The sequence below is a fragment of the Equus przewalskii genome, chromosome 7 (genome assembly GCF_037783145.1).
Source record: "Equus przewalskii isolate Varuska chromosome 7, EquPr2, whole genome shotgun sequence".
Classification (NCBI taxonomy): domain Eukaryota; kingdom Metazoa; phylum Chordata; class Mammalia; order Perissodactyla; family Equidae; genus Equus; species Equus przewalskii.
This window is the reverse complement of record NC_091837.1, coordinates 12,131,790-12,155,918: the sequence shown is the minus strand read 5'-3', so window position 1 is coordinate 12,155,918 and position 24,129 is coordinate 12,131,790. Positions and strand designations below refer to the sequence as shown.

The 24,129-nt window shown below is 41.8% G+C and overlaps 1 protein-coding gene across 1 annotated transcript in view; it reads right to left on the bottom strand.

Annotated features, from left to right (window-relative positions):
* The window catches only part of PIWIL3 (piwi like RNA-mediated gene silencing 3), a 30,986-nt gene extending 9,540 nt beyond the window's left edge, over positions 1 to 21,446 (bottom strand). Inside the window, exons 1-13 of the mRNA XM_070626983.1 lie at positions 21,309 to 21,446; positions 18,872 to 18,980; positions 13,586 to 13,714; positions 12,737 to 12,951; positions 11,994 to 12,112; positions 11,328 to 11,408; positions 10,496 to 10,693; positions 7,388 to 7,499; positions 2,443 to 2,569; positions 2,114 to 2,231; positions 1,609 to 1,723; positions 944 to 1,131; positions 423 to 495 (exon numbers count right to left, since the gene is read on the bottom strand). Of these exons, the coding sequence (XP_070483084.1) occupies positions 423 to 495; positions 944 to 1,131; positions 1,609 to 1,723; positions 2,114 to 2,231; positions 2,443 to 2,569; positions 7,388 to 7,499; positions 10,496 to 10,693; positions 11,328 to 11,408; positions 11,994 to 12,112; positions 12,737 to 12,951; positions 13,586 to 13,714; positions 18,872 to 18,980; positions 21,309 to 21,446 (1,722 nt within the window). The remainder of the gene's footprint in view (positions 1 to 422; positions 496 to 943; positions 1,132 to 1,608; positions 1,724 to 2,113; positions 2,232 to 2,442; positions 2,570 to 7,387; positions 7,500 to 10,495; positions 10,694 to 11,327; positions 11,409 to 11,993; positions 12,113 to 12,736; positions 12,952 to 13,585; positions 13,715 to 18,871; positions 18,981 to 21,308) is intronic.
* Between the last annotated feature and the right edge of the window lie 2,683 nt (positions 21,447 to 24,129).

Here is a 24,129-nt window from a genome sequence, read left to right as displayed (position 1 = left end):
TGACAATTTGGTCTAAGACACTGGATGGCAGAAATGAAAGGAAAAATCCTAAGTAAAATACTGAGCGAAGGGAAGATGAGGTGCTGCAAGAGAGCAGAGAGTTTGCAGTTACAACTGGAGAGAGAAACGATAAATGTGATGATCTCCACAATCCATATTTCTTTACATTTGTATGGTGTTTTTCAGTTTGAGACTTAAAGAAATAATAATTCCAAGTCCTCAAGCCTGAAAGAATTTGTATAACATGATAATATTAAGTAGTACCTCAAACCCAAAAGTCTGTATTCAGCTCTATTATAGGGGTAAATTTGTATTCATTGGCTAGTTTAGAAAACCAATAGCAACATTCCAAATTCCGTGATACGTACAAACGCCGCTTTAGAACAACCACTAAAGACTGTGCATGTATCAAGTAGACTTACCATCTGTGTCTTTGATGAGGCGTGTTTTTCTAAGACATTTATATAGGATTTGACTGTGTCATTGACTTCAAGCCTGGAAAATGAGTATATTATCTATATTCAAAAGGTCATGAACAGAGAAACACATAATATTTTATGCAACCAATGAAACACTATATAAAATAAGTCAAGAAAAAATGCCAAGATAAGCATTTCAGTTGAAAGCTTGATTTTAAAACCAAGACAAGTTGAACAATTTTTGGAAATACATCTGGGAACTAGTTCTTAATATCCCGCCATCCATTTATACCAAGTTGACAGTTCTCATGTCTTCCTCAACATGGATCCTAATAGCCACAAACCATATATCACAAAAGCCTGTTTTAATATTTGTTGACTGGAGATTAGATGGGTATTTTGTTTACAAACTTTCAGAGTTTTGATAAAGTGACTGATTTCTACAGTTTAACATTTTCAGTTATTCCACTCCCAGATTGCTAACAACCGAGGTTTAAATTGGAAGGAATTTCTGCTCTACTCACATTTTGGCATCTCTCATAGCTATGCCCATGGTGGGTGTGACTTTCCGTAGACACTGCATTAACGAAACGGCTGCCCCGTAATTTCTCTTAGTGTAAAGCATTAGCCAATCATCCAGGGACTTCACCTTAAGTAAGGGGCCCTTTCTTGTTTCTTTTGACCATTCTGCAAACAGTGGATGGGAGTTAAACTGGAAAAGAATTCCAAGACACGGTATAAAACTTCATTTAAAAAAACCACCTAAGATCCTTTCCATTGTAAATCTGTGCTATCTCCCGCTGAAATATTACAATTTTAAACTTTAATCATGACTGAATTAGATATTTTTATGAAGAGACAGGTTAGTAATGCTGGAATTCTATCATGGGTTACTCTGGATTATTTTGATATTAACTATTTGACTCTTAAGGATACATTTAGAAGATCATTTTGCCTTGAGAAAATGTCCACAATACTAATAGGTAAAGATACAGAACTGAGTTTACTGTATTACAAGCACTTTCCATGCATTCCTTTTGAATATTTGCTTGTTCTCTCATATAAAGAATAGGTAGTCTAAGAGAGAGTAGTCATAATTATTGACATGACTAAGTTAGTTCCTGTTTTTGTTATTATTTGACAATGTTATTATTCCTACGATGACCTGTCAACTTTGAAACCGTCTTACCACTCTTCTTCCCTGGCAAATTCTGACTTCTTTCAGCAGTCTTCCTGAGAAGGACAAAAAGTTGGTATCGAATTTCAAATCCCAGAGTCGAAGCTCCTCTTGCGCAGTCTTATCTCTGAAAGTTAAAATATTTCCACATGATCAAACCAAGGAAAATAAGCAAAAACAATTATTCATTTGCAAAACACAGGGCAATTTCCCTCTCACATAAGTTTCCTTCTTGCTTGTCCTTGGTTAAGACGCTACAGATCAACTCCCTCAAACTCTGAATAGTCTTGTCTTGCTCTCACATTTGTGGGGGCACTAGTCTTTCCATTTCATTTCATTCATCTCCCTCTAGATTTCCTCTAACATTGCAATGACAGAAAAAGTAGAATTGGCCCCCCAAATCTCATTTTCTTCCCAATCGTCCTTTTTTAACTGAAGAATCTGAGATGCCAAGGGATCTCTCTGCACGGGTCTCAAATTCGGTTCACACACACAGAGCCAGGAAAGCAGCGCTTACCTTTGTACAGTATTCATGAATTTTTGCAGTTCGTGCTGCCTTTTGTCTGGATCCAACCTCATGTGAAGAGCCAGGTCTCTCATCACTCTGTAGTCTTGACGCATGGCATCTGTTAGACCTTCAACAGAGATCCAAAAGATACAGCCGAGTAAGCAAGAATAGACTTTTTCAGAGGAGACTTAACTGCTGTATCCGGAAGAGGAAGAATGAACAGAGGACACAGCTCCAGGTCAGATGGAGTATCATGAAAAGCCCACACTTCTACACCCGAATATCTATGACTTTAAAGAGGGATTGTCTCCTGGGAAGACCGCATAAATCTGCTATACCTGTCAGGCTGCAGAGCTCAGGGACCAGCAGTACAGGTTCGTTGGGTGTGTCCTGCTGGCTCTTCTTCCATTTTCCCTTGCTGATCAGAAGTGGCTGAGTTAAGTCAGTGACCTGTGTGTCATATTGCTGCTCAACAGAAGCGAGAAAGAACACTGGCATGATTATCAGCAAAACCTTCGTAACACCTCAACAACAGGTACAAATGTGCATTTTTGGGTCACAAATGGATGCCCAGAGGTGTGGTGACATTGCTTCCTCAAGCTTAAAATTACGTTAAAAATACCCTTAATATTCTCTGAATTTAGATGTCTCAGGGACCACGTCTTTTTTCTTATAAACATACACGGCCGAGGAGAAAAAGACTCCCACAAATGTTAAATTGGAGTCACTGAGCTATCCTTCTTTAACTTTGCATATGGAGATGGGTGAGGGACTCCTAGAGTGCCTATTTCTCACCTCAGTCTTGCCTTAAAAATTCCTAAACCATATTGAGAACTTTCAAGAGGATTCCCACACTAATGGGGGACAATCAAACCTGACCACTTTTCAGAGTCACCATTTCAGATCTATTCTCAACCTCCTCCTGCATTATTTCCCCTAAGTTCTTAGTCCCTGCTTCCAGTAGGAAAAGGCATTTTCAAAGACATTACATGCAGAAGTTCCTACCCTAGGCTGTAATGCTTGCACAATGAAGTGCCTTTACCCTCCAACACAAAGTGGTCCCTTCAGAGATCCTCCTGTGTTGCTTATTGGTAAGCAAGGTCCTTGTTAATAATAATTTAGCCACATGAACTCCGGTATCAACTGTCTTTTAGACATCTTGGGAACTTCAAAGGAATTCCCACCTTAGACAAGAAGACTTCAAATCCAGTGTTCATGGCTTTTTTCTTCTTGGGCTGGGCTACTACTTTCAATTCTCATGAAATTCTTGCAGATTACGTAGTTTTTTTTTCCTTAAAGTGGTCTGTAGTTATCTGAAAGGCAGCTGGGACTCACCCCCACTCCCTGATCCTACAGCCTTCTTAAGGTGGGAGCTAGTGCAAGTATACACATGTGTGTAGAATTGTGGCACCATTTTAGACCTCATCAACTGCTCCTACCACCCAGTTTCTCCAAGCCTTTGGAGGTGCTATTCTTCCTGTAGAGAACTTTGGAAATCGCACTTCCTTTGTTACAGCTGTTATGAAATATCCTAGAAGGATCTTTTGCAACATCTAAAAATCAGTTCTGTTGCTCCTATTTGCATTATTATTAAACTTCTTTTGAAAGCCATTGTATTTCCCTTCCAATGACTTATCTATGAATTCATTGACTTTTCCAGATCTCATGACAACACTAAAACTAAATTGTTCTCTCTCTCTAGACTGAGTTCCCACCAGGGCATCCTGAGACTCCCCCAGTCACTTCAAATATTTCTGCCCATCTGTTTTACTCAAGTAAAGCTGCTGAAAACCTTTCCTTATATTTCATTTACATCCAAGACTATCAGCAGATGCCAAAAAGGTAGTTTGCCTTAATGTGTCAAATTCCCCCCTCTCTCAAATTATTCCTAACCCCCCGCCCTGTGATGACATTCATGAACTATTACAATTATATGTGCCAGTCAAGGTATAAGATACAAGAGGTATTACAAAGAGCAAAACCAGCACTGTCCTGCCCCCATGAAACTCAGTCTACTGGGGAGGGGAGAGACTAATGAAATTATCACCCAAACATGTAATTACAAATTGGGATAAACGTCATGAAATACAAATGTGTACAGAATAGGGTGCCCACAGAGGCCTGAGGTTGCAGGTTGGCGTGTGTGTTTGGGGTGGGAGGGGGGTTGTTAGGATATCCAGAATGGCTCTTCTTAATCAATGACCTTTGAGATGAAATTTGTAGAATGAGCAAGCCTAGGTAGAGGAATGAGCACACTTAAATCTAGGAGGAAGGAGGTCCTTATCTCCCTCACATCCTCATCTCCGTCACTTCCCCAACTTGCATTCCCTAGCCTGTCATAATCACTCCCTCATAAACGCCATCAATTCCTTCCCTCCTTTTAGCCTTCATCATACTACGTTGGCAAGCTCTGACCATGCAACAACCCAGCTGTCTGTCCTGTGCGTGTAAGCAGCAACTGACCCTGCTGATTGGTTCTACAGTTAGTCTTGGCCACAATCTGAAAGGGGCGCTCTATTCAAATTCCCTCATTATGCTCCTTACTCATTCAAAAACCAACATCTCATACCTTCTCAAATCTCCTACACACCCCCTTCCCGCCACCCACCAACCGACACAGCCAACGATCTTGCTTCATACTTCACTGAGAAATAGGAGGATTCAGACAGGAATCCACAACATTCTGCCCAGCGTTTACCTTTTCCCCTGTAGGCATGTGCTCTGCCGCTGGGGCCCGATTTCTACAGAGGGTTTGTCCTGCTCAGAGAAAAGTCAGCCCCTCCACTGAGCTCTGGATTCTAACCTCTGCTCAACTTCAGGGATTTTGTTTCTGTTATTATCCCTTATTTCTCTTACAATCGATGTTATCGATTTCTCCCTCTCTGTTGGATGATTTCCACCAAGATGGAAACATACTATTGTCTAATTTTTTAAACTCCTCCATCTCCCATACCCTTTCTCTCCTCTTCTTTTGTAGCAAATATTGCCACGTTTTTTTCTTCAGTACCTTCCACTTGGACTTTGACTCCCACTATTACCAATTTGCTCTTGGTATGAGCTCCATGCTACCAGACCCAATACACACTTGACTGTATGTCTTTTCCCTCCAGCTTCATTGAGGTGTAACTGGTACACCAAAATCTGCACACAACTACGGGATACAATTTGGTGAGTTTGGACGTAGGTATACGGTCTTATTTAACCTCTTAACATTCTACAGAGATGCACTTCCCTCCTCTTTCTTGAAATACTTTATTCTCTTGTTTATCTACATATTCTGCCTAGGTGACTGCAGATCAAAAGCCAAGGATTAGAGAATGGCTAATGACTGCCCAAATCTAAACCTCCAGGCTTTACCTCCCTGTGGAACTCCAGATTCATGGCCATGCCCAAACAGCAGGCTTTATTTACCCCTTTGGGCCGAGAAAATGCTGTGAAATCACATCGCGTCACCTTGCTGTACACGAAAGAGGAGAGGTGCCTCCTCAGCTGTCACTTAGCTAGGATCAGGCTACAGGACTGAAGTTTTGACAAACAGGAAGACGAGTAGAAGTGGTGCATCAGCCTATCACTTCCAGTCCAAGGTCCCTAAGAGCCAGGGTGTTTCTTCTACTTCTTTTCCTCTCACGCAACCACCTCGGAGTCCACTTGGTGAGATGGTCGAGCCACAAAATGGTAACACTGGATCACTGAGTCATCCCATGGAAGACAGCTTCCCTGAGAGCGACTAGACTCTCATTAGACTTTACTCAAGCCAGAAATAAGTCTTTTATTTAGTTACTGACATTTCCGTTTCCAACTCCAACAGAGCCAATCTCATCCCCGAACGATCCCCAAACCTGCTCCTCCCACAGACTCCCCCATGGCAGGAAATGATGCCATTGCTCCCGCACTTCCTCAGATAAAGCCCAAGGGTTGTGTGGCAGGCTCCTCTTTCCATCACTCACTACATCCAAGCCATCAATAAGTCCTGTCCATTTTCAACTATTTCTCCCACTCTAATCCAGGTCACCCTCATCACTTACCTAAACCAATTTAATAACCTCCTCATTGTTCTCCCTGCCTCCATTTTTAACCCCATACAGCCCATTTGCAGTACATCAGATGAAATAATCTTGAAAATGAAAAATTCATCTACATAATACCCTTGGACAATAAAATCCGGTTGACTTTTCTAGAGAACGCACTAGCCTTGGTAGCTAGTGCATGATCTGGATACATCATGGCCATCTTGAAAATGATGTCTTTGCACTATCTCTTCTCTTTTCCCTGATCTGCACACCGCTTGCTCCTTTTTGACGTTCACATTTCGGCTTCTCAGAGAAGCTTTCCTTGACTACCCAGTCTAAGTAGCCACCAGACACTCTCTATAATCCCCTTCAATTTTAATTATCTGCACATCCTTTATAACTATCAGAATAGTTTTCTTCTTGTTTGCCATCTCCCTGCCTGCCGTGAGAATGCAAGTTCCTGTGAGATCAGAGAACTCAATTGTCTTACCGATGTATACCCAAGATATATGATAGGAACTCACTCAACACTTTTTGGATTGAAGGAAAAGCACTAAGTATGAAGCACAAATGAAGATAATGTCAGAATAGAACCATCCCCTTGAAGGGATGTCAGAGGGCTGTGTATCCTCAATGGTTTCAAGTAGCTAGATTTTGGGTTGCAATATAAAAAATACAAGCTTTTTTTAAAAAAATCATCCATTTATAAGTTCTTTCCATTTGCTACAAATATCTGTGATTCCTTTAATTATCTTTCTCTCATCTTCCAAAGCTAGAAAAGCTCCCTCATCAACTGGTATATCTTAGTTTACTAAGGCAAGTCTACGTACGTCCTTGTGAACACTCAAAGATTGAAGAATCCATGAATTACGAGATTTGGCATATAATTGACATCATTTCAGGTAGTAATTGGCCATTTTTTCCTTCCTTTTGAACCAAACTCTATAGGGCTGCAATTTCTACATAAGTAAAGTTTTCATATCTTAAGTCTTACCATATTTTATTTTCTACCTAACAATGCATCTACATGTTTAAAACTCCCATAGCCACTTCTGTGACTGACACGAGGGGCCATATTGGAGCCATTCTAGTTCTGTGACATTACTCTGTACCCAAGCTACTTGAATACACGGATAATAGAAGTCAAGCTATAATATCCCAAAAGGATAATATAAATATATAAATATATATATATGACTTAAAAATATATTTAATCACATAATCTGAAAAGATTTTAATATTTAAATATATTTAAAGAAATAAAATTTCATACCTGCCTGTAGTAGTCCACAAAGGTGATTCTGTTGCCATCTGACTTTTTAAATGTAGCTTTAGGAGTCTCCTCCCAATTAATAGCATCCACCCTGTAGGTTCTGTTGTTGTGCCTGTGGAATAATCACAATATATGGTATTATTCCTGGCTCATTCATTGCGTGGAACCATGCAAGAATCAAGGGGTTTTAAATCCTGTAAGTAATTGCAGGATACATCAGCTTTAGTAAGATTAATTCCCATAACATGCAATTCACCCACTTAAATGTACAATCTAACGATTTTTAGAATAGTCACAGAGTTGCGCAAACATCAACACAGTCAGTTTTAGAATATTTTCGTCACACAAAAAAGAAACACCATAACCATGAGCATCACTCCCCATTTCCACCCAACTCCCCCAGCCCTTGGGCAACCACTAGTTTACTTTCTGTCCCTATACATTGGCCTACCATCACATTTTACATAAATTAACTCACACAATATGTGATCTTTCCTGACTGGCTTCTTTCACTTCGCATAATGTCTTCAAGGTTCATCCACGCTGTAGAACGTATTGGTACTTAATTCCTTTTTATTGCCAAATAATATTCCATTGTATAGATATACTATATTTTTGCTTATCCACTTACCAGTTGATGAACATACGGGTTGTTTACACTTTTGAGCTATTATGAATAACGATGTTATAGACATTCACATACCAATACTGCTGGACATATGTTTTCATTTCTCTTGAGCATATAACTAAGAGTGGAAATGCTGGGTCATACGGTAACTTTATATTTAGCATGTTGAGGAAATGCCAGACTATTTTGCAAAAAGGCCATACAATTTTACACTCACACCAGCCGTCGATGAAGGTTGGTTCCGATTTTTCCACATCCTTACCTATACTGGTTAATATCTGCTCTTTCATTTTAACCATCCTAGTGGGTATAGAGTGATATTTCATGGTGGTTTTAATTTGTATTTTCTTGATGGCTAATGATGTTCAGCATCTTTTCATGTGATTATTGGCCATTGGTATATTCTCTTTGGAGAAATGTCTATTCATATCCTTTGCCTATTTTTAAAAATTGAGTTTCTTTTCATTGAGTCGTACATGTTCTTTATATATATATATAAATACAAGTTACTTACCAGATATGTGATTTGCAAATATTCTCTCCCATGCTGTGAGTTGTCTTTTCACTTTTTTGACATGTACTTAAAGAACAAAAGTTTTAATTTGGTGAAGTCCAATTTATCTACATTTTTTTTTTTTGAAGAACCTTAGCCCTGAGCTAACTACTGCCAGTCCTCCTCTTTTTTGCTGAGGAAGCCTGGCCCTGAGCTAACATCCATGCCCATCTTCCTCTACTTTCTATGTGGGACGCCTACCACAGCATGGCTTTTGCCAAGTGGTGCCATGTCCGCACCCGGGATCCCAACCAGTGAACCCCGGGCCACCAAGAAGCGGACCGTGCATACTTAACCGCTGAGCCACTGGGCTGGCCCATTTACATTTTTCTTTTGTCATCACTTGTGCTTTTGGTGGCTTATATAATAAGCTTTTACCTAACCCAAACTCCTATGTTTTCTTCTAAGAATTTTGGGCTTTTAACTCTTACATTTAGGTCTATTTTGAGTTCCAGTTTAGCTAATTTTGTGTGTTGTGTGAGGAAGGGGCAGCTGGATATCCAGCTGTGCCAGCAAAATTAGTTGAAAAGACTATTCTTCCCCTGATTGAACTGTCTTGACATCATTGTTGAAAGTCAACTGACCATAAATGTGAGGATTAACTTCCGGATCCTCCGTTCTATTTCACCGATCTATATATCCATCCTAATGCCAGCAGTACACTGTCTTCATTACTTCAGCTTTGCAGTAAGTTTTGAAATTGGCAAGTGTGAGTTCTAACTGCTCTTTTCTTCAGATTATTTTGCAAACTGGTACAGCCACTGTGGAAAGCAGTATGGAGATTTCTCAAAAAATTAATAGAAGTACCATATGATCCCACTGCTGAGTATTTATCCAAAGAACATGAAGTGAATAATTCAAAGAGATTTATGCATCCCTATGTTCATCGCAGCATTATTCACGACAGCCAAGACGTGGAAGCAACATACATATGATGGAATACTATTCAGCCATAAAAAATACAAAATTATCCCATTTGCAACAACATGAACGGACCTTGAGGGTATTATGCTGGGCAAAATAACTCAGAGAAAGACAAACACCGTATGATTTCACTCATATGTGGAAGATAAACACATGAATAAGGAGAAGAGATTAGTGGTTACTAGAGGGGAAGGAGGTAGGGGGAGAGTGAGAGGTGTACAGGGGCACATGTGTAAGGTGACAGACAAAAATTAGACTATCGGTGGGGGGCACGATGCAATCCATACAGAAACTGAAATATAATAATGTACATCTAAAATTTACACAATGTCATAAGCCAATATGACCTCAAAAAATTTTCAAAAACATTGTTTTGGCTGAGTAACTTTAAATCCATTCTCTTATCAACTTAAGATTTCTGGTGTAGAGGGAGACTCGAAATAAAAAGTTCCTTCAAAGGAAATTTGCTAATGTGTTCTAATTAAGCACTGATTTTTAAAATCCCTAGACACAGAGGGAGAGAAAAGCAAGAAGACATTTGGAATGAGCATACCCAGCTACACGCAAGTGAGGTTTCAAATGAATGCATTAACATTAGGAATTGCAAAAACGGCAAAGCTGACAATTGACATAGTCCTCTCCCATACTGTATAAGCAGATGAGAAAAGTATACAGTGATTCTTGCCATTTTCATGCTATTTCTACTTCTGAACTTCAATATTTAGTAATTTGAAAATAATAGGAACATCTCTTATGGAAAAATAAGGTTTTCAAAGGGATTAGATGGGTTTTAGGGTTGGTCCAGTGTTGTAGTGGTTAGGTTTGTGTGTCTGCTTTGGCAGCCCAGGTAGCAGACCTACACACCACTCAGCAACATCAAGCCAGGCTGTGGCGGCGTCCCACATGCAAGACAGAAGATTGGCACAGATGTTAGCTCAGTGACAATCTTCCTCACCTCAAAAAAAAAAAAGTGATTGGATGGGCTTTTAAAATGCAGACTTACTTGGTGAGAACGATTAAGCCAACTAATGCTTTAGAAACTCGCTGTTTGACATCTCCCTCTCTGGGAGTGTCAACAATCCTCATTATTACATCATAAGCAGTTTCCATTCGGAGCAGTTTGTGGCTCACGTCGGCACAGAGGGTAATACTGTTTTCATATTCAAGAATAGATGTGAAGTAACCAGGCCAGACTTCCAGACTGCAAACAGAACACAGTAGACGTGAGTGTCAAGGCCAAGCTCTGACCATGGAGCCAAGTGTTATGGGCCCAAACTCAGGGTCTGAAATGGATGCTTAGGAGTCGGTTCCAATTTCTCAGTTTTAGTAATAACTGGTGTTTCTAAGGAACTTCCAATAGAGATTTACCAGATGTGCTGGTTATAAGCAAAACATCATCTTTGTTAAACCATTTTTATTACTGCTCATAGGCTTAAAGTGTCATGTATACTCATGTACGTGAGAATATTATATATATATATATATATATATATATACACACACACCCATATATACACATATATACATATAGATACAATTGCTATGATTGAAAATATTTTCAGAGAGAAATTACCCAAATTTGGGATGAATATTTAGGTTTCTTAGATGGTTTACACAACAACTGAATATCTTAAGGGTTGTGCTTAAGATGCTAGGAGTTTTAGAGCGAATCTTTTCACTTCCTTTGAAGTTTACATTAAACTTAATTGTTCATAGCCAGAGGGTACAATTTAAAAGACCATCACTTGTAAACCATGTGACTTCAAATGAGAGTAACTTTCTCAAAAGCTTCTGTTTCTGTGCACAGAATGTGGAACTTTCCACTTTATACAAACCTATGATCCAAGAACTGAGTGGCTCCACATTTATTGTAATAGTTGCGACCAATCTGTTTCAATTCCATCGACTTCAAAATTCTAGAAATGGAAAGAATAGGTTGCGTTGAACGCACAGTGAATACCAAGCATTTGGTAACAGACCTCAAGATACATGAGGGAAAGATATCTGTCACTGGCTTTGTTTACACTAATGATTAACATGAAGTGCCTGATATAACAGGTAAGTTACACTATGAGGTGGATATTAAAGTGCATTTAACCTCAGTTTTTCATAAAACAAAATATCACGGAAAGGCCATCAGAATGACCTTCATTCCCAGAAATGAACCAAAACATCTTTTCCAGACTGTGTCTCGAATTTTAATTTTGAATATTTGTTCATCACAGTGAGTGCAGAATAGAAAATGAGTGTATTTGCTCCAGAGGGAAATACGCATGGATGTGCATAGCTGATGGCTGTTACTCCTTCTAGATAGGACCCAGACGTGGGGGCGGGCAGGAGGAATAATATTGAGGAAGGCCACCGAATTCTCCCAGGTCCAAGTGAGGCTCAAGTGTCCTTTCATCTCAAGAACATAAGATGCTAGAAGCAAATGGCCATGTTCAACACCACTGAAACTCAGTAAAACCAACCAAATTGCGAGGAAACGCAATCTAACACACTTTCTAAAGAGAATGTTGTAATAGCGCAGGCAATCTGGCGAGGTGGGCATGAGCTCTCTGGAGAACTCGATGGTAATCTTCACAGGCTGTTCTTTGTACTTGCTGACCACTTCCGTTTTCTGAGATAAAGAAGAACAGAAAAGCCTTAGAGGTGCTTCCAAGGACACTAAGTTCCATCGCATCGCAAGTCAATGTCACTTGGCCATCCAACCCACCGCCGTGGCAAGCCATCTTTCCCACCAAGACACGTGCAGGTAGAAAATGTGATTTACACGACAAAAGTGAGGAGTCAGAATTAAATATTTAAATCAAAACTATTTTTTACTTAAGCTCCTCTAAATGATTTGGTTAATGAATACAGAAATTTATAGAAGAAAATTAAATCCTTCTCCCAATGTTTTTCTTTTTTTGATGACGTTTTGGAGGGAATAAGAAATAAAATAAAAAACTATTCAAAACTTCAAGATCAGCATTTTCGAGACATACTGTGCCATTAAAAAGGTAAAAATATATATATTTCACCCTTATATTAAATTCTGTTTAAACACTGAAATAAAAATCATTAAAGAATACCAATGATAATCAAACATGAACATGGGTTTTGTTACAAGTCCAATGGGCAAGAGATCTCCATGATATCTCTACAAACAGCTGTACAGAAACAACAGGAGTTCTCCTAGAATAAAGTCAAAAGGCAAGAGAAAGAGAACAATGTTAGGAAAATGTCAGTAACACTACTTAACTCGTTTACGTAGCACACGTGGTAATAATAAAGAGTTTCCATCAAATATACGACACTTTCCAAGTAACGATTCATGTTGTTTCAGTAAGTCCGCACGGAGACTTCCATCCTCTATGTCTGGCTTGTAGTCAACGTTGTACTGATACGTGACCCATTGGGGACGAGATGTCACTCGGAAATGGTTCGCAAATAGCCTTACAGCTGTACCTTTCGAGCCTGAAAAATTGAGCCACATGTCAATATTGAGACAACAAAGTGGTCAATTGCACCAAAGACAATTTGGACAGCAAAACATTGAGAGCCAAAGCGAGGTCGAACAAGCAGGCTAACAACATGACATAAACATTTATCTACACCTGTTGTCCAGAACACCTAACATCGTCATTTAGGTGAATTGTTATACAAGTATGCATTTAGAAAGTTAAAATATATGATTAATATAGTTATAAATATATTAATATAGGAATAAAAAGATCAAAATAAGACAAACCTTTTGCAGCACAAGCCTTCCAAAAGGAGGAAAAAGCCACTGTACGTAATAGTGTTTAAAAAAAAAATCTCAGTACGACAAAGAACTGGGTGATTCTATCTTAATGTGTATAAGAAGAAAAAGAAAAACAAAGAACGTATGTCTAAAATGTCTTCTAAATATGTAAATAAGTTCTAAATAAATAATAAGGACTCTAAAATGTCTTCATTTCTGTAAAAGTGAATGTTACTACAAAAACGTGAGAGAGGACCTCCGCTTACATGATGGCACGAAGCTTTACAGAACTCTAAGCACCAACACACATCTCATCAAAAGTTTAAAATGAAAAACTCCATCCAATGGGCTTAATGGCCGGCGTACCTGTTTTCGACTTTCTGACATGTTCCAGGTTCTGCCGGGTGTTCACCACCAGGTCTCGAAAAACCCCGCTGAAACCCCTGTTCCCCCTCAGCGAGGCCGCCTGCAAGCCAGCCGAGAGCTGGAGTTCCGCTACGGATAAACATAAAAGCAATGAGTTTATACAAGAAAAGGGGAAATGTAAATACGAAGGACAGTAGGAAACCCCAGCTATTAAGCAAAACCGTCAAGGTGGTTTGAGGTAGATAGGATGATGTCAACGGATCCAAACAACATTATTTCAGTAATGCGTCACCAGCAAGGGGGGACTAGAGGCCTTTCCCAACAAGTCTGCAGTCCACAGCAGTGGTTGCCCCAGCCCTTCAGTCATCGCTGCTGTTTCATCAGGCGCTTGCTCAGAGTACAAGATCCTTCGAAGCAGAAACCTTGCTCTCTCTCTCCATCTTTACGGGTTTATCAGCTGGCACCACACTGCCCTCTAGTGGGCATCAGAAAGTACCGGCTGAATGAACAATCCATCAAAAATCCATGAAACTGGCTTTTGATACAGAACGACTGATCTATTTTATTAATAGCAACTGGGAAAGTGTCTCATGCTATTTTTGCTAAATCCCGAGATTCATACGGATTTAAATATATATTTTACAAGGTCAGTATTTGAATGACAATGCCAAGCTGTCGTTCAGCGGAGAGGTGGTGCATTGTGAAAGAAATATGCGCACATTATCCATAAATCTTGTGCCCCTGAAGGGCCAATGCCTTGGGTTATAAAAAATGGCTTTCTTCAACATGCTACTTCTGAAAGCTATTATTCCTAGTTTATGATGATCTTACAAAATATTTAGAGGATGAATTTCTATAATAGAAAAACTATTTCATTGACTCATAAAATTTTTAAACAACTTTATCAAACTCAACTAATTCTGACACACCCAGGAATCAAAATCAAATTCAAATTTCAGTGAAAGAAAACAGCAGCCATCATTCATTAGCACTTGCTACATACAATGTATTTCACATATAATATTTAATCACAGCTCCTCAGAGATGCAATACAGATAATAAAAATGGGTATTTTAATTTTCCATATTCAAATTTATAACTTCATTTTATGGAGCCTGGATTTTATATCTGTTTGTTATAAAAATATTTATTTACCTTTTAAATTTTTTTGGTGTTTCAAGCTCTGACCCATCACAATTTATCTCGCTGTAAGAATCAAGCTAGAGGAGAGTGACATCAGCAAGATGGCGGGACAGGAAGCCCTGGGCACCCCTCCTCCCAGTGAGCACATGGATCCAATAGCAATACACGGATCACTCCCTTTGTGTGAAATCCAGAATTTAGTTGAGATGCTCCTGCACCCCCAGCAAGTGTGAAACCACCCACGCGGACACCAGTAGGAAAACTGGAGACATCTTCTCACTCTAATCCCCAAGCCCAGCACAGCAGCAGATGAACAGGAGGAAACCCCCAGCAAACAGCTCTTCCACGCTGAGGGAAAGAGTGGGACCACACATCCAATGTCCCATCTCTTCTGGGTGCTGCCTGAAGGACTGGCTTCTATCTTGCCTGCCTCAGAGTGACAGTGGACCAGCATATGCTGGACCCCTGAGGGCTACAGAAAACAAAGGCAGTGTTTTGAACTAGCAGGCAGGTACTCACCACAGCTCCTCTCTGGCTCAGTACAGAGAGAATGGGATCATAAGAAGACTATGGACAATGAAATGTTAACAGACCAGAGAATCTAGAAGAAATGGAGAGATCCTTAGAAACATACAGCCTACCAAGAATGAATTATGAAGAAACAGAAAATCTGAATAGAACTATAACTAGTAAGAATATTGAGTCAGCCATCAAAACCTCCTAACAAAGAAAAATCCAGGACCAGATGGCTTCGCTGGTGAATTCTACTAAACATTTAAAGAATGAAGGCCAGTCCTTGAAGTCCCAGGAACTGAAGAAGACGGAACACTTCCAAACTCATTTTATGAGACCAGTATTATCCCGATTCCAAAGCCAGACAAAGACACTACAAGAAAAGAAAACTACGGACTGATGTCCCTGATGAATACGGATGCAAGAATCCTCAACAGAATCCTAGCAAACCGAATTCAGCAGCACATGAAAAGGATCATAGACCACCACCAAGTAGGATTTGCCCTTGGGGTGCAAGGATGTTCAAAATATGAAAACCAATTAACATGATACACCCACATTAACAGAATGAAAGGTAAAAATCACAACCATCTCAACAGAGGCAGAAAAAGCACTTTATAAAATTCAACACCCTTTCATGATAAAAACTCTTAATAAAGGAAAATTACCTAAATGTAATAAAGACCATATAGGAGAAGCCCACAGCTAAATTCATACTCAAGAGTGAAAAATTGAACACTTTTCCTCTAAGGTCAGGAACAACGCAAGGATGCCCATTCTCACAATTTCTATTCATCATAGAAGTAGAAGTTCTAGCCAGAGGAATTAGGCAAGAAAAAGAAATAAAAGGCATCCAAACTGGAAAGGGAGAACTGAAATTGTCCCTGTTTGCAAACAAGATCATCTTATAAATAGAAAACCCTAAAGACTCCACAAAACACTGTTAAAAGTGATAAATGAATTCAGTAAAGCAGAAGAATATAAAAATCAATTACATTTCTATATACTAACAATGAACTATCTGAAATTAAGAAAACAATGCCATTTACCACAGCATCGAAAAGTATAAAATACCTAGGAATAAACTTCACTAAAGAAGTGAACGACTTGGGGCTGGCCCCGTGGCATAGTGGTTAAGTTCAGTGCACTTCGCTTAGGCAGCCCGGGTTCGCAGGTTCAGATCCTGGGCGTGGACCTCGTCCACTCATCAGCCCTGCTGTAACGGTGACCCACATACAAAATAGAGCAAGATTGGCGCAAATGTTAGCTCAGGGCTAATCTTCCTCAAGCAAAAAAAGAGGAAGATTGGCAAGAGATGTTAGTTCAGGGCGATTCTTCCTCAGCAAAAAAAAAAAAAAAGAAAAAGAAAGAAAAAAGGGAGTGAATAACTTGTACACTGAAAACTATAAAACACTGATGAAAGAAATTAAAAGAAGACACAAATGAAAAGACACCCTGTGGTCGTGGATTGGAAGAATTAACATTGTTAAAATGTTCATACTACCCAAAGCCATCTACAGATTCAACACAATCCTATCAAAATCCCAGTGGCTTTTTTTTTTTTTTTTTTTTTTTTACAGAAACATAAAAAAACAGCTCTAAAATTTGTATGGAACCACAAAGGATCCAGAATAGCCAAAACAATTACAAGAAAGAATAAAGCTAGAAGCCTCATATTTCTGATTTCAAAATATATTACAAAGCTATAGTAATTAAAACAGTATGCTACTGGCCTAAAGACACACCAATGGCACAGAATAGAGAGGCCAGAAATAAATGCATATAGTCAACCGATCTTCAACAAGGTGCCAAGAATACACAATGGAGTAAGGGTGTCTCTTCAACAAAAGGTGATGGGAAAATTGAATATCAACGTGCAAAAGATGAAATTGGATTCTTATCTTACACCACACACAAAAATAAGTTCAAAATGGATTAAACACTTAAATGTAAGACCCCAAGTTATAAAACTCCTAGAAGTAAACATTGAGAAAAAGCTTCATGACAGTGGTCTTGGCCATCACTTCATGGATATGATACTGAAACCACAGGAAACAAAACAAATGAGATTATATCAAACTAAAAAGCTTCTGCACAGCAGGGAAAACAATCAACAGGGTGAAAAGGCAACCTATGGAACAGGAGAAAACGTTTGCAAACCATGTATCTGATAAGGAGTTAATTTCCAAAATATATAAGGAACTCCTACAACTCAATAGCAAAAAGACTAATAACCCAATTTTAATAAATGATGAAAGGACCTGAACAGACATTTCTCCAAACACATACAAATGGCCAACAGGTATATGAGAAGATGCTCAAGGTCACTAATCCTCAGAAAAATGCAAATCAAAAGCACAATGAGATATCTCTTCCCATCTATAGGGATGGCTATTATCAAAAAACATGCCATCAAACAAAAAAAAAGACAACTAGTGTTGGTCAAGATGTGAAGAAGTTTGAACCCTGGTTTACTCTGATGGGAATGCAAAATGGTGCAGGTGCTATGGAAAACAGTAAGGAGATTCCTCAAAAAATTAAAAATAGAACTACCATATGATCTACGCCATCCCACTCCGGGTATTTATCCAAAAGACTTGAAATCATGATCTTGAATAGACATTAGCACTCCCATGTTCATTGTAGCACTGGTCAAAAACAGCCAAGCCATGGAAACAACCTAAATGTCCATCAACAGATGAACAGATAAAATTAACATGGTCTATACATACAATGGAATATTATTCAGCCCTAAAAAAGAAAGAAATCCCACAATACACAACAATAGGGATGAGCCTTGAGCACATTATGCTAAGTGAAATAAGCCAGTCACAGAAGGACAAACACTGCATCATTCCACTTCTATGAGAGATGGAAAATAGCCAAACCCATAGAGGCAGAGACTAGAGTAGTGGTTTGCAGGGAGTGGGGGAGTGGTTGCTAATCAACAGGTCTAAAATTTCAGTTATGCAAGGTAAGTTCTAGAAAGCTGCTATACAACACTGTGCCCATAGTTAACAAGACTGTAGTGTACACTTAAAAATATGTTGAGAGGGTAAATCTTATGTTAACTGTTCTTACCACAATAAATACAATTTTAAAAATTAAAAAAAAGAAGTTGGTTGGAGAATCAGACCTAAGGTTTGACTGCATTGGCTGACTCCTTGGCAAACGACAACACCTGAGCCTGTGTGCTCACCTGTATCAAGATAACCTTTCACCTGTGAGGATAACGCAACATAGGCGAGCGCTGAGATGTTCGAGAGCTGCTCGACCTTTCAGTGCAGAGATTTACAAACCCAAGAAAATAATGTTCCTGGCATTCCTAGCTAACTTAGACTCCCCACATACAAATGCATGGTCTAAATTTGAAAAGCAATTACATTGAATTGGCTAGTGAATAATAATCACCATTTCTTTTCCATAAGCCTTAACATATAGGGGGAATAAAACACTGATGGTCAGATAATTTATTGCAGGAAAGGAAATAGCAGCAAGCTGTACATTCTTTCCATCCTGCCAAACCTCGGGGGAATACGAGGCTATCTGTCTAGAATTTTATCACTGTGGTGCACCCTCCTGTGTGAAGCATCCTGCCTCTTCCACCACATCCTTCTTCCCTCTTTTTACCTGAAGGCTGAGACGTTCCTTCCGCTCCTCTTGGTTGCCTAGGCTCAACCACTTGGCTTTCTGCTGGCAGTGGCTGGGGTCTAGGCAGAATTTGCCCAGGTTGCCGGGTCTGCATGGTTTTGGAGATAGAAATAATAAATAGTGTTATCTACTCTTTAGAAATAAGAGTCGTTCGTTCATCATCCAAACATTATTGTCTGCCTGCCAGGTGCCAGGACATAAAGCAAAGGACTCTCTTTTGAAAAGCTCACATTCCAGTGACACAAAATAAAAATGTCTATAGCGTAAGTATAGGCATGGCTAGAGAAATGAAGAAAAAAGAGCAATGCCAAGTAAAATTGGGAGTTGCTGGGAAGATGGGCTGTGAAGGGGGCTAGTTGTATTAGCGGCGACAAAGCAGGACCTCGGGGTGAAGCTGACACTGAATCAAAGACTTGAAGGAGGTGAGTGTGTTAACAAGGTTACACAAGCCACAGGTGGAGGAAAGAGAGAGCAAAGTTCCTAAGGGAGAAATGGCCAAGGAAGAACTAGGTGGCCAGTGTGGCTGGAGCAAAGCTAGCAGGAGGGAGAAGTCAGAGAGGCAGCAGGAGAGAGGCCATCTTAAGGCATTGGTCTCTGACTCTGGGAAAATGGGAGCCCTATCAGCGTGTTGGGCAGAGAGCTACAAGGACTGACTTATCTGTTCTGTGATGGAAACAGACTGAGGAAGAGACCAGGGCAAAAGCAAGAAGGCCAGTTAGAGGCCACCTGCAGTGTCCAGCAAGTGATGCTGGTGGGTTGGACCAGAGGGTAGTAACAGGGGTGAGAAATTCTCAGATACTGGATACTTTTTTGAAAAGCAGAGACAACAGTATTTCCTGCTTGTTCCAGTGAAGGGTTTGAGCTCAAAAGAGGAGTCTAGGATGGAGCCAGAGTTTGGCCTCAGCAACTGGAAGAATGAACCTTCTTCAGAGGAAATGAACAGGGCAGATCAGGAGCATGACGTGTGGACATCTGCGGGGTGTGGACATCTGCGGGGTGTGAGGTATTGCAGGAGAGGGCACTGGCCGGAGATATAAGTAGGAGGCCCTGTCCTCACAGCAGATAACACTGAAAGCCATGACAATGATAAGATGACAAGGGAGAGAATCCATGTAGCAAGGAAAAGAGGCCCAAGGACTAGGTTCCGGGCATGTGAACAGGGCAGGACGAGAACCCAGCAAAGGAATGCTAACAGCAGCAGCCAGGGAGGTAGGAGGGAAACCAGGGGTGTGTGGTGACCTGAACCCACATGGAGGGAGTTGATCAAGCAGAAAAGAGGGCTTAACTATTCCACCAACAAGTGATAGAGCAAATACACAGAGGACTGAGAACTGACCTGTGGGTCTGACAAAGTGGAGGATCCTGGGGAAACCCGACAAGAGCTGTTTCAGTGGAGCGACCGGGAGAGAGGAGTGGCGAGAGAAGAAGGAAGAAGTGGAGTTCAGAGTAGAGAGATTTCTGCCGTGGGAAGCAAAGACCAAGCAAGGAGCTGTGAGGGCAATGGGATCCAGCGAGGTTTCTTGCTGGATGGGAGGAAACGCAGCCGGTTGGTTGTATGCAGACAGGGACAATCTAGGAGAATAAAGCTTGATGACTCAGGAGATAGAGGGGAGGGTTACAGGAGAGGCGCCCCAGAACCGGCTAAGGGGCACAGGGTGTAAGTGGAGATGGTTTCTTTAGGTGGGAGCGGAGCTAGAACCCTGGGGTCTCAGGTGAGGGGGAGGCCCGGGTGCAGAGATGCTGTGGGGAAGACATTGAACTTCTGCTCTGATGTTCTATGTCTCAGGGACACAGGAGTTGCTGCGAAAGGCTAAGAATTAGGATGGAGGAGGAGCAGTTGAGGCTTGAGGGAAGAAAAGAAGACAGAAGCAACAACCGCAGAGGAGAAGAAATGGACCCAGATGGTGTCGAGTGACCGCCAGGCCAGCACCGCGACCCACCGGAGGGCGTCAAAGCAAGACCCTCAGCACGGCTGTGGGTTCCAGCGCACGACCGCGCCATGGACACGGGATAAGAGAAGACAGAAATGCAGACAGACAGCAGGGATAACAAGTTTTAAACAAGATTGAAAACTCTATCCAACTCAGGCTGTTCAAGTCCTTTAATTTTTGAAGTCTCTCCCAAGAAATTGAGAGGCCAGGGAATGTGGAAGCCTTTCCATCCACCCAGGGTTCAAAGGGAGTCTGCGCTAAGGTGACAACAACGCGAGAGGGAGGCAGAGAGGGGCTCTCCGGGTAGGTGGAGCCAGCCACACCATCCCGAAAATCTGACTTTGCTTATGAAATGTACTAGTTCCCTCTCAGCAGGAGAGAACTCTCTCCCTGAGCCACACTGGCTCCACGAACAGCGTCTCTGGTCAGCAGAGGCAGCGTGTTCTGCATAAAGGGGACAACGTACGTCACAGCGCGGCGCTCACCGTCGTAGCGCCTCCAGGCGCCGCTGAAGCTCCAGGTGCCGCCGCTCCAGGTGCCGCGGACGCTCCGGGGGCCGCAGGTTGCGGGGACGCCCGACCGCGCGCTCTGCCGCGGGCTCGAGTCCTGGCCCTGCCGGACATCGCTGTCCTGAAAACGATGACCCGGAAGGCGAGAGGCCGTTAAAGAACACGGTGATATTAGACATCTCTGTGTCGTTGCCTCGTCACTTTTGTTAAACTATGACTTCAAAGAAAGCATCAGGTTATTAACGACGCGCATTTTCCATTCACACCAAAGACTGCTTCCAAGTGGTCAGTGTCCCGCAGTAAAAGACGGGACCTGGCAAAATAGTCATAGAAATTTAAAAAAAATTGTTGATTATGGTTCTTTTGCCCCCGCAGACTCACAAGACACTATGGGTTACAGGGTTGGCTTGTATGAGTCAGGTGTGTTCTGGGTTCTTCTCATCTACCAGGCATCCCTATAGCACAGTGAGGGGCCCAAGTGTCCCCTGGGTTCCCCCGCACACATCTGAGCTACTGCAACCTGAACCGCCCCTCTGCCCACCTCTCCGGTCTCGGTCCCCCGGACTCCGCTCGCGCAGCTCGCCTACCTTCCTTCCTCCGCGGGAATCAGGCCGATCTGAGCGCGCTGCACCCGTGGCCTCGGGTCCCTCTCCTCCCAGCCCCGGAGCGTGTGAGCGCCGACCTCTGCGGGTCAGAGGCGCAAAGCTCCTCTCCCGGACGGTTAGCCTTTCCCGGGATACAGTCCTGTGCCCTGCAGCGGTCACTAAGTAGGGTTTGGGGCGGAGGTCGGACCAGCCTGGCCGCCTGGCGGAACGCGTCCTGAGCTCAGCGGGGCAGGGGCCGGGCCGCGCCCACCTCAATTTCAATTTCAATTCCGCCAGCCCGGCCTCTTCCGGCGCCGCCTCCATCCTGGCCTAAGTGAGGCGGACCTTGAGTGGCACCTGGTGGATTCGGAGATGCTCCAGAGTCTTAATGGGATGCGAGTGGGGGCGGCTCTGCCTCCTCCCCAGCCCCACCTTATCTCGTCCATCAACCATCCCCGGATCAACCTGCCAGGTGACCTTACAAAACGACGTGCACTTGAGACTTCAGAAACTTACGGCCTCACCCCTTAATACTTTAACCAAGTCCCTGCTGTTGCCTAGATAAGGAAATTGCAGCTGCCGTGACTGCCCTTGGATTCAAACCCAGGCTTATTGTAATATATTGTAATCGTCTCCTTGGCACAGATCCCTACGAGTGGATTCGCAGTAATTGGTAAGCTTTTAAGTATTCGGGTCATTTCTTAGAAGTGATATTTGTCGTATCCGTCTTCTTGTTAATTGCTTCCAGGTTTCTGTCATTCTTCCTTGCCACCTAAAAACGATTTTTTAAATCACCAATTCTTTCTTTTAATATTTTTATAGTTGCATTGTTTTGCATTTAAATCCTTGATACACACAGAATACCTATTTTAATTAAGAGAAAGATGGTTATCTGACGCTTTTGCTTGAACAATCCTAACCTAACCCAGTGCTTTGAAATTCCACCATGATCCTGTAGAAATCTGTGTGCACCCTCAGCTCTAATTCTAAACTCAACTCGGCACTGTCCGTGGTGCACCAGTAACACAAAGTTTTGGTGGCTGTAACTTGAAAATATCCCCAAAGACTAGAAAAGCCTAAATCTGCTGTTAACGCACATAACCTATAACTAACCTATAAATGAAAATTCGGATAAGTTTATTCTGAGCCAAATGTGAGGACCATATAGCCCGGGGCCTCCCTTCCCCAAGGAAGGAGGGGCACCGAAGAGGTGGGGAGTACAGAGTGGTTAGATACCCTCAAAGAGGATGTTTCACGTATGATTGACATGTCCCTTTTAAGATAGTCACTACAATAGTCACGAGACTGCTCTGTCAGCACAGTGATTGATGGACACAGCAGGTAGCAGGTCTGCTGTCTCAGTGGACACAGCAGGGTGGCAGGTCTGTTGTCTTGACCCGGCTGGTCACAGGTGAGCACAGCAATCAACCCCTGGCCTAGGGAGAGATGCTGATTCTTAAGGAAGTACCAAGGTGGGGGAAGGTGCCCCTTTGTCTTAAGGGCATTTGTTCTTGTCTTTGGGACATAGCAAATGCTTAGAGCAGATATACAGTGTATGCTCAATGACCATGTCAGGCCCTTTTGGAAAAACAAAATCAGGCCGAATGAGGTTTACATCAAGTGGCTTCCTCATATACTCCATTATGTCCTATTTCTTGCCAATTCTATTTGTCACTGCTAAGCACTCAAACATTGCTGGTTATTCTCTTAAATGAGCTTTAGAATCATTGCACTGAGTTCCAGAGTATAACCATTTCTATTGTCCTGTTAATTTGGGGTGTATCGAATCCAGACATTGATTTAGTCCTTCCCAGTTGCAGAGTCCTCGCTGAGATTTTCCTGGAAAATCTTTGTGCTCATAAGTGCTTCCCGGGAAGATGCCTGTGGGTGTCCAGGTTTCTGCTTAGATTTTACCATAGAAGTGGGCCCTGGGTGCATTCTGGGTAGTGGCCGTGCCTATTGTGTGTGATTTGTTTAAGATTCTTACATGCTACAACTAGAAGGACCTGCGACTAAGATACACAACTATGTACCAGGGGGGATTTGGGGAGATAAAGCAGGAAAAAAAAAAAGATTCTGGTTTGTCTGGTGGAGGGTAACCCAGGAGAGAGAGTGTGGGAGAACAGAGGATCAGAGGAGAAAACTCTGGAGCACTGGATTGAAGAGACTGTCCCGGACGTCACTTATGGACTCAGTGTCCTGTCCCAGGTCCA